The 19,084-nt window shown below is 47.2% G+C and overlaps 1 protein-coding gene across 1 annotated transcript in view; it reads left to right on the top strand.

Annotated features, from left to right (window-relative positions):
- LOC147659558 (E3 ubiquitin-protein ligase SH3RF3-like) overlaps window positions 1–5,316 on the top strand; it is a gene marked incomplete at its 3' end in the record, with an annotated part of 384,439 nt that extends 379,123 nt beyond the window's left edge. Inside the window, exon 5 of the mRNA XM_086951650.1 lies at window positions 5,146–5,316. Coding sequence (XP_086807776.1) covers window positions 5,146–5,316 — 171 coding nt within the window. The remainder of the gene's footprint in view (window positions 1–5,145) is intronic.
- Window positions 5,317–19,084: the final 13,768 nt, after the last annotated feature.

The raw sequence follows: 19,084 nt of genomic DNA, 5'->3' as shown, positions 1-19,084 counted from the left end.
TGAGGGTGGGTGAGGGTGAGTGAGGATGAGCGAGAGTGAGGGTGAGTGAGGGTGAGGGGTTGAGGGTGAGTGAGGGTGAGGGGTTGAGGGTGGGTGAGGGTGAGTGAGGATGAGTGAGAGTGAGGGTGAGTGAGGGTGAGGGTGAGTGAGGGTGAGGGTGAGTGAGGGTGAGTGAGGGTGAGGGTGAGTGAGGGTGAGGGTGAGTGAGGGTGAGGGTGAGTGAGGGTGAGTGAGGGTGAGTGAGGGTGAGTGAGGGTGAGGGTGAGTGCGGGTGAGTGGGGGTGAGGGGTTGAGGGTGAGTGAGGGTGAGGGTGAGGGTGAGTGAGGGTGAGTGAGGGTGAGGGTGAGTGAGGGTGGGTGAGTGAGTGTGAGTGAGGGTGAGGAGTTGAGGGTGAGGGTGAGGGGTTGAGGGTGAGTGAGGGTGAGTGAGGGTGAGGCTGAGGTGTTGAGGGTGAGTGAGGGTGAGTGAGAGGTTGAGGGCGAAGGGTTGAGGGTGAGTTAGGGTGGAGGGTGAGGGGTTGAGGGTGAGTGAGGGTGGAGGGTGAGTGAGGGTGAGTGTGAGTTAGGGTGAGGGGTTGAGGGTGGGTGAGGGTGAGGGGTTGAGGGTGAGTGAGGATGAGTGAGGGTGAGTGAGGGTGAGTGAGGGTGAGTGAGGGTGAGTGAGGGTGAGTGTGAGGGGTTGAGGGTGAGTGAGGGTGAGGGGTTGAGAGTGAGGGGTTGAGAGTGAGGGTGAGTGAGGGTGAGTGAGGGTGAGGGTGAGTGAGGGTGAGTGAGAGTAAGGGTTTGAGGTTGAGGGTGAGGTGTTGAGGGTGAGTGAGGGTGAGGGCGAGTGAAGTGACGCATGGCTTCTCCTGGTGATTAAGTATGCAGCAAAGCAGAGTGAATCTGATTCTAACAAATGGTAAGCAATGGGCAGGTTGCAAGCCCTTTACTGTATACAACAAAGTATCGCTAGCAAGAGTGTATATTCATGAGCTGTTGCAGGTTGACCCTAAAAAGTAGCACCTGAGAACACAGCAGTGGAAGGACACAAGGAAGGGGTCCTTTCTCCAGGGGAGGGGCAAATGGTAAAACTTGAACTTGTTTTGAGCAACACCCTTAATTACACCTGCAATGCCTCTTAGAAAGGATGTATGTTCTTTTTTGGCCACATCACGTTTTGTTTTATCCCAACTTAAAGCAGTGTATTGTACAAAACCATTGTTAGCCGAGTAAAAGGTTTTCTTAATGAAACACGTCTTTTAATACGTTAAGGTAACAGGCACTTCAAGTCATGTGCAATGAACGCCACAGGGTGGTTCTAGGAGATAACACTTGTAACTATCACCAAAAGAGTTGCACTGATATACTAGGACGCAGCATGTTCTATGGAAAAGAAAAGCCAATACATTTTCTACTGTGAACGGACCAACGTGCTTCTAAAAATATGGTTTTTCCGTTCTTCCCACAAGAAATAAGACATCGATGAACATATGTTTGCAGACGAGAAACGGTGGGCACTTATTTTTTACACATTTACTCTCACACAGTGAGAAGCCCCGCTTCGGAGCATCAACTAGCTGGAAGCCTGTGGGTTATGATTAGAGTATTTGCCGTATAAACCATACCAGAACAAGGGCCAGAGAAGCACAGTGCTATGAAGGAGCACCTTAGCAGGGACCAAAAGCGCTAGTTTAGATGGCAATAAGAAAATAAGCTGCAGGAGATGTGTCACTACTCACTGCAAGGTGCGTGAGGCAGGCGGACCCCACTGGGTCTCGCAAGACTTAGGTTGGGCTGCAAGGCCATAGCTCTAGTTACTGTTCCCAGCACGACTGCTCTGGGAGGACTGGGAGCTAGACAAAGAAGACAGACTACCCATTGCTCCTTGGTCGCTGTTTCTGTGCATATAAGGACCATACCTTTGCTTGCGTGCAACCGTTTTTGGGCCCCCTTCAGATCGCCCTTCCAAAATGCTAAATATTTCCACAGAATTAGTGTGCCACTCTCCAAAGTAGATACTCAAAAGCGAAGAGTCGCCCTCATATAAAAGCACTCATGGACTGCCATGATCGCCATCTTAGGTGAGAGCGGCTGCAGAACCGGAAACAGTAGTCCAATGAATGTCTTTGCCCAGATTGAGTAAATTAATGTCCCCCATTAGACCTGGCTACCGCATAAGGTGCGCATGTGCTGCCGTAAACTTTACATGCTAAACGAATGTTGCTCTCCAGTGGCATTTCAGTGTATAGCACCAGCGCATGCTTGCTATTTAGCGAAAACACATGCACAAAAGGTATGGCTCGGGCGTATGCTGAGAGGCGAATGCGCCTCTAATAAACAAACGGCGTCTAAATAAATTTTGAGGAAAGAAATTAAGGGAATTGAAAATTAGAAAAAAAACAAGACGGACGGAGGAGAGGGGAGGGGGGAGGAGAAATGCGACACGGTGGGAAGGGGAGGGGGCGGAGCGGGTTAAATTAAACTAAGACGGACGGGGGAGGGGGAGGAGAAATGCGACACGGCGGGAAGGGGAGGGGGCGGAGCGGGTTAAATTAAACTAAGACGGACGGACGTGCATAGCTTTTGGGGGCTGTTGCGCTCACAGCGTTTTACCTCCGAGCCAGATCTGCGACGCTTCTTTAGTGCCACGCGCTGACAAGGTTGAGCAGGCGAAACACATTGAATGAAAAGGGACGGGCTTCGACTTCCTCTGTTGTGGTACCAATGATTGCAGTGTCTCAACCCGAATGTGGGATGTTAAGAAAGACAACAAGAGACAGATACCGCTTATCAGGATGTACAAAGGAGACACAACAATGAGCGCATCCGCAAAGCCTCTATCAGCCCGCGCCTGCATGAAATATTCATGCATTAATGAACCGATCTTGGCAGATTTACAACGAATATATTTCTCGGACAAGTACGTTCAAATGACAAGTCGACTGCTCTGGCTCGGAACAAAACACGCTCGATTAAAAACAAGGCTAGCGGCAGGCAGGCAAGGGAGGAGAGGAGGAGGGGGGAGGAGAGTAGGGGAGGCACGGCCTAGCGGCCGTGCAATCAAGTAGTGAGGGGGCGGAGCTGGGGGAGGCTGTGGAAGAGAGTAGGCAAGGCGACACGGCGGGAGGGGGCGGAGCGGGTAAACAAAGACGGACATGCACGCGCCCGTGACTTTTAAGGTCAATGCGCATGCGCATAAGCTTAATGCGCATGCGCATTGACCTTAAAAGTCACGGGCACTGCAAGGAATCGCCACGATTCCTTGCAGTGTAGATAAAGAGTGGATAACTCGCAATACTCTCGCCTTGCTCGATGCGCATGCGCATCGACAGGCGAGACCTAAAAATGGGGGATGGGAGAAGGTACAAGCTAATAAGCAATATTAGAACATTGAAATGTTGAGCCCTCCATTGAAGACAATGGAGTACCTGGGCTTTTAATGCCTGATAGAAGCCCGAAGCATCAACATTCCAATGTTTGTTCACAGCAGTTGCTGTGAACAAAAGGTCTCATGGAGCCCGAAGGGATTTCAACCCCCTCGGGGTCCGTGAGGCCTTCGTTTTACAAATTAGAACACCATGCCCTCTAGGGGTTGAATGGTCTAATAGCCTTAGAGCCTTCCATAGTGGGCTCTACTGGCCATTAAAGGCCCGCTCCCTTGTTAAAGTCCTTCGCCTTTGGCTCGGGCCTTTAACTCTGGACCGGGCCTTTAATGGCCGGTAGAGCCCGCTACATGAGGCTTGAAGGCTGCATTAATTTAGCCTTATAGCCCGCTGCGCAGGTCTATACCGGTTCTTAAAGGCCCTGAACCCTTGCAAGGGCCAGTAGCGAGGGTGAGGGCCTTTAACAACAAGTATAGACTGAGTCATAAGGGCTATACGCTTCTTACATCATTCCACCCACTCAGGATAGAATGTTTAAAATGAAAAAGTTAGAAACATGAATACAAACATTGGAACATTAGAGATCCTGGCTTATACCAGGCATTATAAGCCCCGAGCTACTCCATTGTCTTCAGTGAAGCTCTCAACATTCCAATTTTCTAAATACCAATATAAACTTTGCCTTTGTGAGGGATAATTTAATATGAAACAACTTGGGAAAAGGCAGAGGTAGGAATAATTTATGAATGAGGGAAGAATGTGGGACAGCAATGTTTTTAAATGTTCACAAACTGTTGAAAGGCTTCCACCGTTTCTTTGTCAGTGAGAGTTGCATAATAAAAGTGTAGGTCCAGTGAAGGATATCAGGACATTTTTGTCTCCAAATATAATGTCTTTTTGCTTCTGAGGTTCTTTCTGACAGTGGATCTGTTTAGGGAAGAGTGGCGATAAGCAGGTTGGCAGGTTCTGGAGGTCAGGAGGTGAGGTTGAACATGTTGCTGTTTAAATTTCTTGGAGTCAGAAATGGGTAATGTAGATGAGTGGAGCACTGCCTTCAAATGAGCCAGATAAGGTTTAGGTGATAAAGCGAATAAGGCATTAGAGAAGGCCTGGAGACTACAAAACCGTGGATGGTTGGTATGAAATCTGATTGCTTAAAAGGGACTTTTGAGTGAGAATAGTGCAACCCACTAGATCAACAGCTTCATGTATGTGGGAATTCATGGATTAGTGGCAACCATTTTAGAAACAAAGGAAATTAACCATTTTGGCTCGCGAGCGATCGAAACAGTTGATGTCCAGTTCCGTTAACCAAGATCAGTTGTAATTGGAATGAAGTTGGTGTGAGCTCAGAAGTCATACATTTTTTACTGAAACGCAGCCAGTTATGATGAGTCTGTAGGGAGGACATAAGTGTGAGAATATCATCAAAGTTTGAGTTTTTTAACCCCTTCCACGCTGATGACGAGCTGGGCTCGTCATGGCGTAGCCTCCTTGCAAGCTGATGACGAGCCCAGCTCGTCACGTAACATGCGCTTTTAAAAATCTCAGCCTACGAGCGGAATTCCGCTAGTGCGCATGAGGTTAATGTAGATTTGGGTGCCAGTGGCATGCTAGTGAAAAATTGTTATTTCTCTGCGTGATCCTCATTTTTGAAACATGGGTGTTATGGCTGTCAGTTGATAGTGCCTCTTTCTAGATTACAGCTTGTGTCGTACATCCCTTTTAAGGCCCAGCCCTAACTTGGTTTCTTTGTTTGATCCCAATGTTCTCTCTCCAGATATTTAGCGCTCTATGCGTATAAGCCTCAAAAGAATGACGAGCTGGAGCTGCGCAAAGGGGAAATGTACAGAGTCATTGAGAAGTGCCAGGATGGTTGGTTCAAGGGGACGTCCCTGAGAACTGGAATGTCTGGGGTCTTTCCTGGCAACTATGTGACGCCGGTTTCCAGGTAAGAAAACGTCCATGCATGAGTTCAACTAAAGTCTTCCAAAAGCTACGGGATTGTCCATTTCTACATACCATGTTGTACCACAAGACTGAGAAGAAAGGGTTTGACTAAAATTTCATGACGGTTCATCGAAAGGCCCCTTAAATATTTTCACTTCTTAGACATGCACATTTATAAATATGAGGCAATGGCAGAAATGTAGTTTCCTGATGGTTTTGAGTAATGCAGCACTGCTGTATTAAAACCTGGATACTACCACAAGAAAAAAAGCTGATGGTAATTAAATGAATATTAAATGATGAAAATATATTTACCTACAACAAACTTCAAAAATGCAAAAAAATAAAAAGGTAGAAGGGGATCTAGTTTGTTGTGAGAGTGAGGAGATTTGGTGAAAAGCAGGGAGAAGGTCGAATGTGTCACCAAGTCACCAAGAGAGTGGACCACCCCCAAAATTTAAATGGCACCCACAGTTCTTAAGCAACACTTTTGATTGGTCTCTGGGACCAGGGCTTCCCCTCACTTATTTTTCTCTCTCAGTAAGAGGGATAAAAGCCCTCCTTGGATGCTCTCCCCTTGGTCGGAAAAACTGCCCCCTCTAGTCTCTTCTAGCAGAGATGCGGAGAAAGAAAAGGTTGAGAGTCCAGGGCAGCATGTTTCAGAGAATATGAGTGTTTATGGAATCAAGGGGTCTCTAGTATCCTGGCTGGAGCGAAGAACAGCGCCAGCCTGGCATTTCACTGAAGTCAAATACCTTTAAGGCGTCTGACTGCAGCTTGCGTGCGGCTCGAGCTCTAAAGAAGATGAACCGAGCAAAGAAGCCCCTTCTGAGGAAATCCTTCAAGACTGAGCATGAATACTGGTCCCATGGTTACTTTTTGTGCCTCTCCCACTCACAAAATAATTGGGTAGACACCCAGTCGTTAAAGGAGATGGACAGCTTGACCACTAGTAGCTCCTCAGTTGGTGTCCTCTCCTCGCTTGAATGGATCATGTAGGTATGGTCGCCTGAAAGGGAGCCAATCAGGGTCTAACACATGTTTCCTTTAGCTTCTTCACCTGTGAAAGGAAGAGGTCAATCCTGATCTGGTCATCCCCAGTTCAGGGTATGTGTTGCTCTATGCATGTCCTGGAAGCTACCCTGGAAGATGCTGGGTGCCTTACACTTCCAGTGGAAGCTGAATGGAAAGTTAGTAGAGGTTTGATGGAGGTCATGCTGCATGTTAGTACACTGGACCATGAGGCTGACAGCATCATTTGGTCCCTTGCACCTGCTCACTCTCATTGGGTCACTGGCCCTTGCTCACTCTGACCACCTGGCAGCAGTCCTGGTGATCTGCTGAGTGAAGATAAACTGTGGCAGAGACCGCCCTTCACCTCATGCATGTCTGGGACCAGTGCAGCGCCTTATTGTAGGAACAAAAACAAGGAAAAATTACCCCTCTCCAAAAAAATGGAACAAGCATTGGCAACGGCAATTTGTCAGTCTGATCTAGGCAAGTCTTCCTTTTTATTTTTTTATTTTGAAAACATGCAATAAGAATTAAAAGTGTAAAAGTAATAAATGTGTTTTGTTTTGAAACAAATGCGCTCTAAAGGTAGCATGCATATGTGAGTACAAGAAATAAACAAAATAAGCAAACAATTATCCAACTTAAAGCAAAATCGAAAAAAAGTGTCATGAAACAGAAATAGAACCAACGATTGTCCTTTCAGCACTGGAACAGAAGTTGACTACTTTTAAGACGGATGTGTTCAAGTGCACTAGAAAAATTCTATCACTCACAATGAAGAGAGCCAATGGCTGAAATGGGCTGACTCATTGCCACTTGTTTTTTTGGTCTCAGCCTGTGAAAGACTGCGCACATGCGCAGTCGAGCTGGTGAGATTTAATGAGGTAGGGTATTGTTCACTAGCGAGGTTAAGCCCCACCCCTCTTTTCCATTGGCTGGCGCCACCGTTCATGCTAAATGGTGGCCAGCCATTCAAGAAGAGGTCCTAGTGAAGTTCTTCTTTCTCTGTAAGCCCCGTCCTTTTCAGACTGGCTTACTTGACTTACTGGTGGTGTCAAAGGGTTCTTATCTTCCGTATAGGTCCAGATGGCCCCATAAAGAAGATAAGGAACCTTTTATGCCAGCAGGAAGTCAGGCGCTTGTTTTTATTTCCTTTTCGTATAATCCTGGCACCCTCGCTTTACTCTTAATAATAAAAATAAAGTGCGGGTGCCGCGATTATATCAAAAGTAAAGAAATAGAAACAAACATCTATTTCTTTACTTTTGGTATAATCGCGGGCACCTGCGCTTTAGTACTAACATTAAGAGTAAAGCACGGGTGCCGCGATGATACCAAAAGTAAAGAAATAGATGTTTGTTTTTATTTCTTTACTTTTGGTATCATTGTGGCACCCGCGCTTTACTTTTAAAATTAAAAGTAAAGCGTCGGTGCCGCAATAATACCAAAAGTAAAGAAATAGAAACAAACATCTATTTCTTTACTTTTGGTATCATCGCGGCTTCACTGCAACCCCTGGCATTGCAAATGCTTGTTTGTGCCACCATGCCCCAGCAAGAGTGCTTTCCTCCTCTTTGGACAACCTATATTTTTCCCTAAGCCATACAATTGCTTTCTTGGCCAGGTGCTCGACAAAACAATAACATTAAACGCGAAGTCATCTTTCCACTTATAAATTGTTCTAAAATTTCAAGCATTTGGAGCATGGAGTTCATGGCCGGAAGTTGTGCAGAGGGCGGGGAAGATCCGGGACGCTGCCGCTTTTGTGATTTTCCAAAGAGAGGTCCAGCTGCTAATGAGGGTCGGCCGTGTTCGACGAGTAGCGGGCCCGGCGCGAGGGGCAGCCAGCCATGCGTCTAAATGCCACAAGCCCGTCTGTGACATATACCGGAGACAAAGGAAGCAAGCTGCGCGTGCCGGGCCAAACAAAAGTACAGGAGCGCACGCCGCACGCCGCAGCACCAACACTGCAATTATCGACATGCATGTAAAGAGATCGTTTGCCTTGTCATTTCCTCTCATTTCTGCCGCAGGCTTTTAAAATGTCTTTCACTGTGTCTATCAGTCTATGAGCTTTAGCAAGAATATTTGATCTCAGCAGACGATTACGATGTTTTAAATCATACACAGCACATTTTTGCAGCACATTAGAGTGATTGGGCTATTTGCGTGTGTAAACACGAAATATACACAGCACACATCTGACTTTTGTTAACTGATGCATATATGCATGTAAAAAATAGGAAACCTCAAAGCCTGGATTTATTTACAATTGACACAGCGTACCTGCACTGCATGCCGTCAAAGGGAGTGAGGAGGATACATCATATCTGTTAAGATATGGAGATATTTCTCTCTCCTCCTGCGCTGCTGCACTTTAGACAGCCTTGCCCCAACGCTGGCACCATACTGCAAAGTTGTGTGCTTGATATCTAGCACAGGTTTAGTACCTGTTCAGTACAAAATACTATTCGCAGACCTGCATTAAATTCAGTGGTGTAGCATAAGGCGGTCTGCCCTGGGCGGCAGTAGTTTTGCGGGCGGCGGCTTCCTACCGCTCCTACCTTCAGTCTCGGGGCGGGCACTCCCCCCCGCTCTGCAGTCGGCTGCCGCGGGGCGGCAAACGTAATGGGGATCTCGCCATCACCCCCTCACCACTCTTTACTCCGGCCGCCGGCGGGTGGCAAACTTAGTGACCGCCAAGGGTTCGCGGAGCCCCCGCCCGCCGTGCCCAATGCCGGCGTTGCGATTACCAGGCCACTGCCTAGTGTTGATTCCACCTTGCGCGACCTCACACTATACCTTCATATTTCACTTTTGTGTGTTCTTTTTCACCCCTTCTATCTTCTTGTGTCACTGCTTCCCTGCCTTTCCCTTTTCTGCTTCTCTCTATCTCTTGCTGTGGGTCATAGTGTGGTGATGAACAAGTCACAGGCTCCACAGTGAGTGCGGACGCCCACCATCTGCAAACAAGATGCACAAGTTTCCTAGATCGCGTGCACTCGTTCTTCAGCAGTGTTTTGGGGCCCCTGTGCGGTGCTAACAGGGAACTCGTGGTTTAGATGTGTTAGGAGTATCCCTTCTGCTACAACACGCGCTCCGCTGCCACCTAAGAGCTCATCCTGGTACTCGAGGCGGTGGTGGTGCCTGGACCAGTTAGGAGTGGCTTTGCCTCCAAGTTGCAGATACCGGAGGTATCGACTTGCAGGCCTCCGACACGTCCGCATAGCCGCTTTATCCGCGGAGCAGCCCGTGTGATAGATGCGTTGGGATGTAGTATGTCCGTTTGTCCATCACTGCCTCCCACCAGTTTCTCTGTGCGTGTCATGTGTGTGGCCAGCACGATGCTGTCCATCTGCCTCTGCACCAGATGTCTCTCCCTGTCAAGTCTCTGGCCATCCAGTATGTATGGGTGCCAATACCGCACTGCCCCCTTCTGTACAGATCCCTGAACTGTGCATGTCACGCGCCCGTGTATATTCTTCCCACGCGCTGCACCCGCCGTGTCTGTGTCCCCGCTGCTGGATTCGGGGTCTCTGCGCCCACTCTGCTCGGTGTGTCCTTGCTTGTCTATCCTCGCCCCCTTTGGCTGCATGTGAGATGCGTCTGTGTATGGTGCGTCTGATCCCTCTACCTGTCTGCGTACGTGGTGCACCTGTCTGAGGGTAGCCCGGGCTTCCGTCCCCTACCCATTTAAGTGTGTGGGGTGAGGTGTGTGCACCGCATGTATACTGTGGGCCAGGGGCGCAACTAGGTCTTAATTTCGGGGGGGGCTAACATGGCAGATGAAGGGGCGTGGCTAATGTAAATCAATGGGGCGGAGCTAAAATGGCAAATAATCAGGATCTGTTAATGCTCAGGTCAAGCTGAGAAAAAAATGTGGTGAATTCTGCATTTGAAACTGGACAACAATTAAAGCACACATTTTTGTTAGTTTGATGCATTGCCCCCCAAAACACATACTCACCCTGAATCGTAAAATGACCCCTGGCACACCAAAACACATACCCACGCTGAACCCTAAAATTAACCCCCTCACACCCTAAAACCCATACCCGCCCTGAAATCTATAATTACCCCTGGCACCCCAAAACCCATACCCATCCTATCCCTAAAATTATCCCTCCCCGGCACCCCAAAACCCATACCCACCCCACACCCTAAAATTACCCCCTGGCACCCCAAAACCCAATACCACCCTGAACCCTAAAATCACCCCCCTGGAGCCCCAAAACCCATACCCGCCCTGAACCTTAAATTACCCCTGGCACCCCAGAAACCATACCCATGCTGAACCATAAATTCCCCCTTGCCCCCCAAAACCCAAACCCACCCTGAACCTTAAAATTACCCCAGGCACCCCAAAACCCATACCCATGCTGAACCATACATTCCCATCTGGCACCCCATAACCCATACCCACCCTGAACCCTAAACTTGCCCCTGACACCCCAAAACCCACACCTGCCCTGAAACCTAAAATTACCCCTGGCACACCAAAACACATACCCACGCTGAACCCTAAAATTAATCCCATGGCACCCCAAAACCCACACCCACCCTGTACCTTAAAATTACCCCTGGCACCCCAAACCCCAAACCCATGCTGAACCATAAATTCCCCCCCCCCGCACCTCATAACCCATACCCACCCTGAACCATAAATTCCCCGCTGGCACCTCATAACCCATACCCACCCTGAACCCTAAAATTGCCCCTGACACCCCAAAACCCACACCTGCCCTGAAACCTAAAATTACCCCTGGCACACCAAAACACATACCCACGCTGAACCCTAAAATGTCCCCTGGCACCCCATACCCACCCTGAACCCTAAAATAGCCCCCTGACATCCGAAAACCCACACCTGCCCTAAACCCTAAAATTGCCCCTGGCACCCCAAAACCCATACTTATGCTGAACCATAAATTCCCCCGGCACCCCATAACCCATACCCACCCTGAACCATAAATTCCCCCCTGGCACCCCATAACCCATACCCACCCTGAACTCTAAAATTTCCCACTAGCACCCCAAAAAAAAAAAAATGAACACTACAAACTTACACTACATTTGCATATTTGGAGGGGACTGTCCTCTTTGACGTTTCTATGTATGTAAGTCAAGAACAACATTCACAGTAACCTTGATATGCAGGCAGTAGGTAATGCTGTGCTGAAAAATGCATTAAAGTTACTGGAACTTGCACAAAAAACTGCTGCCTGCTCTTCTGATACTATACGGTGGAGTCTGGCTGATTAGCAGCACTGTGTCCTGGCATCCCGCCCCTCCCGAAGGTCTCACTGTGTAGATCAATGTGGGTCAAATGCACAGACAGCAGGGGGAAAGGGATGGCCAGTGCAGGTGAAGCTTTTCCTTTGTAAATTAATTCCTGCTGGCGTCATAGCCAAGGGTTTGCTGTCTGTGCAATTGTATGGAATACACATCTATACAAGTGCACAGACAACACACCCTGGGCTAAGATGCCAGCAGAAATTCCTTTACAAAGGAAAAGCATCACCTTAACTGGCCATGCCTTCCCCCTGCTGTGCACATCTTCACACCCCATGCTCACACCCCATCAAGTGCTTAGGTGAAATCCCTGCCTTCAGGCAAGGATTTCACCTCTGCGCCACTCTAAAGGAAACACAAGAGGTGGGGGCAGGGGGGTCGGTTCACTCGCTGAAACTTTTCAGAGGCTCGCTGTCTGGCTCGGGCTGCTGGGCCTCCCAGAAATCATTAAAACAATCACATTCTCGGATCGGATGCGCAGCCTTCTTGCACCATTTCAGTGCGTGTGATCTTAGCCCGGGCAGAGGAGGCGACGGGGGGGGGGGCTGAAGCCCGGTGAGCCCAATGGGTGTTGCGCGCCTGCTGTGGGCTCATTTCCATGTACTGTATAGCCGTCATGCCAGCCTCTAGTACACATCACTGCCTCGTGCCCTTTACCATCAGTGATGGAACTATATCAGTTGCACAAAGTTTATATTATACCAGGGATTACCTTTATGGCTGCCCGTGTACCACCTATAGATGCCTGTAGACCTTCACACGTGTGTGTAAAACACGCCCGATCTCTCCCTAGCAGTGTACGTGTAGGGCGCGCGCAGGACATTCTGTGGCGTTGCCTATCCGGGATGCGTGGGTCTCGAGATGTATCATGTGTGTACACCTGCTTGTTTGGGAGATTGAGCGCAGGATGCTCTTGCACCTGTCCGTGTCAGCATCCAGCATTCAGTCCAAGTCACACCTCCGTCTGTGGTTCACTCCTGGCGCCTCCCATCTCCTGGCTCACCCTGTCGCCCTTCCATGTCTGCTGCTGTTAGACCCGGGTAGCCCCAGGTGGGCGATGGCCGTACCCGGCTGGCTCTGCTGACAGGCCTGTATGCCTGAGTTTTGCATATCTGGGAGCCTCCAATGCAATATTTCTCACTTCCCACATACATACATACATACATATACATACATATGCATAGTATGTACATAAAAGTTTTAAAAAACACTAATAAAAGCAAAGCTAAAAGCGACCTAATTACAAACAGAATTACTTAAGCTTAACTAAAGCCGAGCCCGTTGCATTGCAAATGCTTGTTTACTGTGTTGGATAGAAGCAAACGTGAATGTTTTCTGGAAAAAAAACAAAGGATGACACGGCTGACCAAAAGCTCCTATGTGTATCTATACATGCATACATTTTAATATATATTGTTTGGAAAACATGAGGCCTAAACGACAGTTAAAGCTGTCTCTAGGCCAGGCCTAAAACACAATACGTACAATAATGCTCTTCTAGATTAAAATTACCCATAGAATTAGTTTGGTACTGTGTAAAACTGAATACATTCATAAGTAGTCGAAGTAGCCCTTCATTTAGTGATTCTATGAGGGTTGACGAGGTATTCTTTGCTGCGCCACCACCTCACTGCTTCCTTCTTCTGTCACAGATCTTCGCAGAGGCCTTGCTGGAGATAGACGTGAGCTGCTTTGCAGGTTGTATTTCACCAGAAAAACAAACAGCAGGCCTGAGCCATCCTTTCCAAGTGCCTTTTACTGCAGGTCACATTTCAGTAACACCCTTTAGCATATTATGGCTTCATTACCCATGAATTTACAGAGCAATATAGAGTCTTTTACTATGAACTGGAAACTCGCTCAGAGTAGATTTCAATGATTAGGGGAAGTCGACCTTATAAAAAGAAATGAAAAGAAAACAACTTTGTGCCTGACTCATCTTACGAGCTCCCTTTCCTCTGCTCCATCTGGACTTGAGATTTAAAGATGTCTGCCTTATGTTTTTGGCTTGAGTTACAGTCTTCTTATTTTGAAGCACATCCCCAGGTTGTAGCACACTATCCCTTTGCTTTTTAGTTCCTACGAGAACCTTTCAATCCGCTGAATATTTCAGATTAAACAGTTCTTGTTGGTTGTCTGGTAGAAGCTCCCTCTGAGGCCATGGGTGCCTTCCACAGCAGTGACTCAGCCAGTCAGCCTTGTCGCTTGTAATTTAAATGGAATGGGTTTATTTGTAAAGAACTCTATTAAAGAAAATGCCATTAACTGATTCAGAAAGAGCAGATTAACAAAAGAGGTCACCAAAGGTTTGAAACATCACCCCAGGCCTGAAAAAATGCCATATAATTCACCTTCTGCTGCAGACCCGCCATCTAAAAAAACAAGCATTTGCAATGCAATAGGTCTCGCATTTACTAGATTTTGAGCTATTGGGATTGTAAATGGCAATACCTTTTATTTATGTGTTGTTTTTAAAACAGATAAATAAAATACATTGTGATTTACAATGCCAATACCTTAAACTCTCACAAATGCAAGACCTATTGCATTGCAAATAAATCCGGCGCCCGTGCTATAAAGATTTTTTTTTAAGCATTAGGAGAGAGAATTTCCTGCCTGTTACTGGCAGGACAAAGCTATGTGAGAAAATAGTGTTCAGATGCTCTAATTAAAGCCTAGCAAGTAATAACACACGTAACGGGGGTGTCCTGAATGAATGAATGAATGAAATGGCATTTGTAATGCGCACTATGCCCATTGGGCGTCAAGGCGCCTAACTCAAATAACTAGCTGTCAGCAATCAGAATCAGAGCTTACTGGTATGCTTTAATGAAAAGCCAAGTTTTCAACGATTTCCTAAAAAGGTCAAGTGAAGGCAGTGACTTGATCTCAATGGGAAGTGCATTCCACATCTGGGGTGCCAGAATGGAAAAGGCTTTACTCCCCCAACTAGCCTTCTTGGCACGAGGGATTACCAGTTGGTTCAGCTCACTGGAGCGTAAGCATCTGTTCGGGACGTACCTAGTAAGTAGGGAACCAAGGGCATCAGCCGGACCTGCAATTAGGGCACTGTATGTAAGACAGAGAAGTTTGAACATGATCCTTGAAGGAATAGGAAGCCAATGGAGATTCTTCCTCGCCAAGGTCATAGATGACAGCCAAGGCAGGGCAAGGGAAAAACGCGCTGCCGCATTTTGTATAACCTGCAGGCGCTGCAGAAGGCCCTTGTTGGCCCCGGCGTAAAGTGAATTACAATAATCGAGCCTCGAGCCAACAAGAGCGATCACAACCTGCTTCCGTGCCTGTGGGGAAAGATAGTGGACGATTCTTTTCAGGGTCCTGATGACTCCCCAACAGGTGGCCACCGTTCTATTGACCTGGAGCTCCATAGAAAGCCGGGTGTCAAAAATGACACCAAGGTTCCTGGCAGATTGTGTAGGTGTGGGGCAGATGCCTAAAGATGGAGGCCACCACTCACCTGACCACATGCCCTGGTCTTTGCCGAAGACCAGGACCTCTGTCTTGTCCCCGTTCAACTTTAGGGAGTTGGAAATCATCCACTCTGCAACAAGTTGCATGCAGGACCTAAAGTTTAACGCGGCGACATTCACAGAGTGGGTCAGGGATACCATAATCTGCGTGTCATCGGCATACGACACTACCTCCATCCCCTGAGATCTTACTAGTCTTGCAAGGGGGGCCACGTAGATGTTAAACAGGGTCGGACTCAATGCCGACCCCTGTGGCACCCCACATTGCAAAGACTTAGCAGGGGAGAGGTACTCTCCTAGCATAACACGCTGCTCTCGTTGATGTAAGAAGGAGCTCAGAAGACTGAGGGCCGGTCCTTCTACCCCTGCCTCCCTTAACCTGGATGTTAAAGTAAGGGGAGACAGGGTGTCGAATGCTGCTGTGAGGTCCAGCAGTACCAGCACGGTGGTTTGACCCAGATCAACTTTCCTGCGGATGTTATCCATGACTTTAGTCAAAGCAGACTCCGTGCTATGCAGCTTTCTAAAGCCATGTTGGGACCCATCCAAGAAGCCTGAAGCATCGAGGAAGTTAGAAAGATGCGAGTTCAAATGAACCTCCAACATCTTAGCAGGGGCCGGCAGAAGAGATATGGGTCTGAAGTTCTTCAGTATGCCGGGGTCCAAGGTGGACTTTTTCAGAAGAGGCTTTACAATAGCTTTCTTCCAGACTAATGGAAAAGTACCCTGTTCCATAGCTCCATTCATTACTTCCAGCATCGGAGGAAGAATGATATCCCTACAGTCCTTTAGTAATTTCAAAGGAACTGGGTCCAGAGGGGAAGACGATTTCGTTTTGTCCAAAAGGAGATTGAGTCCCTCCAAAGAGAGAGCAGGGAAATGATTGAGGGACTGGGGGGCGTCTGTATTCCAAGATTCCAGAAGTTTAATTCGAGAGAAGTCCTCATCGCTCAAAGAGTTCCTCTGTGATTGTAGAGCTATATAGATATCATCTATTTTTTTATAGAAGAAGTCTGATATGTTATTACATAGCTCCTGTGAGACAACCACAGGATCTGGTACCTGGAGAGAGCATAGCGAGTCCACAATTTTAAAGAGCTCTTTAGAAGATGTTAGAGAACAGGTTAAGTTGGTAAAGTAATCCTGCTTTTCCTTGATCACTCTATTTTTGTATTCTCGTAACAGGCTCTTGTAGACTTCTCGATCTTTAGGATCCCAGGATTTGCGCCAACCTCGTTCCTTCTGTCTGCATTCATGGGAGGTTACAAAATAAGACAAGTCGGTAATAAGGAGTGACTACAAAGCCTATTGACCAATTAAAAACCCCAGTTTACAGTGGACAATGACACAAGCCAATGAAAAATATAAGCGGAGAGTGGGTGGAGCTTCAACTTGAATACAGCATGCCTCACAGAGCAGCACATGCGCTGCCCAGGCTCGACCTAATAAAATCACCACGCGAGGAGGGAGGGGGGCCTTGGAGGGATGAGACCTCTTGCTGAGAATTACCTATGATGCACGATTACTACCTCACACCTCCAAACCCACTTTTGCCCATTCCCTCACCAAAAAACAAAAAAACAAAGGCTTGCTGACTCTGGTGTGGATGCCCTGGAGTGTTTTCAGAGATACCTTACAGGACATCGCCTGGTCAAAGCCTCAAAAGACAAGGTGTAAATCCACTCTTTGCAGCAGTTTCCAGCTCGCATTACCAGCTCCTAATCAGTGACTGAGTGAAGGGATCCAATATTGTGTGACACACAGTGGCACCGTGTGAGTTGGCAGGTCTGCGGTTGCATAAATTGCAAAGTTACAGAAAGCATTTTGCTCTTGGGTCGAACGGATCACAATTTCTAAGAGCACTACATTAGGGGTGCTGAAGTGCTCCTGACACTTTGTAAATATTAACTGGCCACATTTCAGCTGCTGTTTGCTGTGTTTAGGTAAGAAGTGCATTTTGTACTGATGGTGTTAATCTTTCGAATGGATGGGTTGGGGGGGATGGTTTTGTCCACGTCAGAGAACAAGCAGCCTAGATATTTAAATGGGAATAAAAAGAATGAATTTTGCTCGCACCCCATTTCTGGGAATGCATGTCCTGCCCCCTTGCAGATGTTAAGAAAGATTTTTATTTTTCATGAATACATTTTATTTCACAGAAAGTGCCGATTCAAGTTTACAACCCAGGGTTTTAGAAGCAGTAGTTATTTCAAGAGGATGATCAAAATTTAGAAATCCTAGACTTTTTGGTTTGATTTTCAAGGTCTTATTTTTTAAATACTGATGAGCCTTAGAGGGAAACCCTTCAAAAGTACCTATTGACTGTTTACTTCAGTTCTGCCAGGCTATTTTTTGTTGAAAAAAGTTACCCATAAAAACTTGTGTGAGAAGTTTGGGCACTCCTTTGGGGTGCTAGAATCAGCCGCAACCCCCCATGTGGGATAAGTGCTCAAATCCTCCTTCCGACAACTAAAATAACCCTTCTGTTTATTCATAAAGCTCATCACGTCTCTCTGGTTGGCACTTTGGTTACCGTGTGTGTAGACTACTGCAACTTTCTGTACCAAGGTCTAACTGCCTAACCAAAACAACCGAGTGCAGCACAGGACACTATAGTCCGCCTTGTGCATGGCCTACGTCATACGCAGCACACCACTCGATATTGCTGAAACCTCCACTGGCTCCAAGTGACAGAATCACCTCAGGTATCCTTTGCCTTGCCTTCAAATGTCTACATGGTTCTACACTCCCCTGTCCACAACACAAAATAAGGGTGTGCAATCTCACCATGCTCCTGTGGCCATCTGACATCAACCTTCTCCACACGCCAAACTTCCAAGTGCAAATTTAGAGGTGACTGGCGCTTCTCAGTTGCTGAATCCCACATCTGGAACTGCCTCCCCTCCCAACTTCAACTTGCCAACAACCTCCACGCCTTCAGAAACAGTAAAAACCTTCCTTTTCTGTTCGCCTTACATCTCTCTTCCAGGGGCGCAACTAGACCTGAACTTTGGGTGGGGCTAAGAATCCCAGCTAGGGCCGGCTTGAGCACTGGTGCGGGCCATTATGGCAGTCTTTTTTGGTGCTCTCCTCCCCCCATCCTCCTTCTCCATGAATTACATCACTACCACTCTCCAAGAGTTTACCTCCATCTCTCCATTACCTTTCTCTAATGTGCATTTCTCTTTTTTATAGTGCTACTCGCAGTTCACTCACACTCAGTTCTGTGATCAGCATGGTACACGTTCTTTCCAGAAGGCACATTAACCCTCTGTGCTACTTAATGATGAGCCAAAACTGCAACTAGACAAAATTCTGAACTCTCACTAGTAGGAGCGTTAATCACCAGAGTTATCTTGATATGTTTATTGTTGCCTGAAAACTACATGATGCACAAGGAAGATCAGTTGCTTTTAAACCAAAACTTATTTTTAAATACAGCGCCCACCACACTCAACACCAGGTGTGGCTGCACCATTCTCGCAGCCCTAAAATCAGTCCTGCAAGGGGGCAGGACATGCATTCCCAGAAATGGTGTGCGAGCTAACCTTGTATCCATTACATGAGGGAAAAGATCTTTGTAAGTGGTAGGATTTGATACTTCCCTCAAATTCCAGCAAGCAAAACAAGTTAAGAGATTTCTTGTAGATGATTTAAGGGAAAATCGACTTCTCCCCTCAGAATTTGGAAAACTTTTGGGCATCCAATTTGCTATTATGCTGCCCACCCTTATGGACATCCATGAAATATTGGCCTTTCCTAGGATTAGATCTCATTTCAAATGTCTTAAGTCAGAAATTACTTCCACCATACCAAGGCCATAATTTTTTCATGGGTGAGCCCCTTATTTGAAGGAGTACATTCAATATGACAGTGCCAGAAATGTACCCTGGATACTTCAGCCACAGCCATGGGTACCTCTATAAAGTCCCTCCGGTATGCAGAGGTCAGTATTTTGCTATTGATGCCCCC

The sequence above is a fragment of the Lissotriton vulgaris genome, unplaced genomic scaffold, assembly GCF_964263255.1.
Source record: "Lissotriton vulgaris unplaced genomic scaffold, aLisVul1.2 SCAFFOLD_1701, whole genome shotgun sequence".
Classification (NCBI taxonomy): domain Eukaryota; kingdom Metazoa; phylum Chordata; class Amphibia; order Caudata; family Salamandridae; genus Lissotriton; species Lissotriton vulgaris.
The sequence above is the reverse complement of the archived record's forward strand: the minus strand, read 5'-3'. Positions and strand labels throughout refer to the sequence as shown.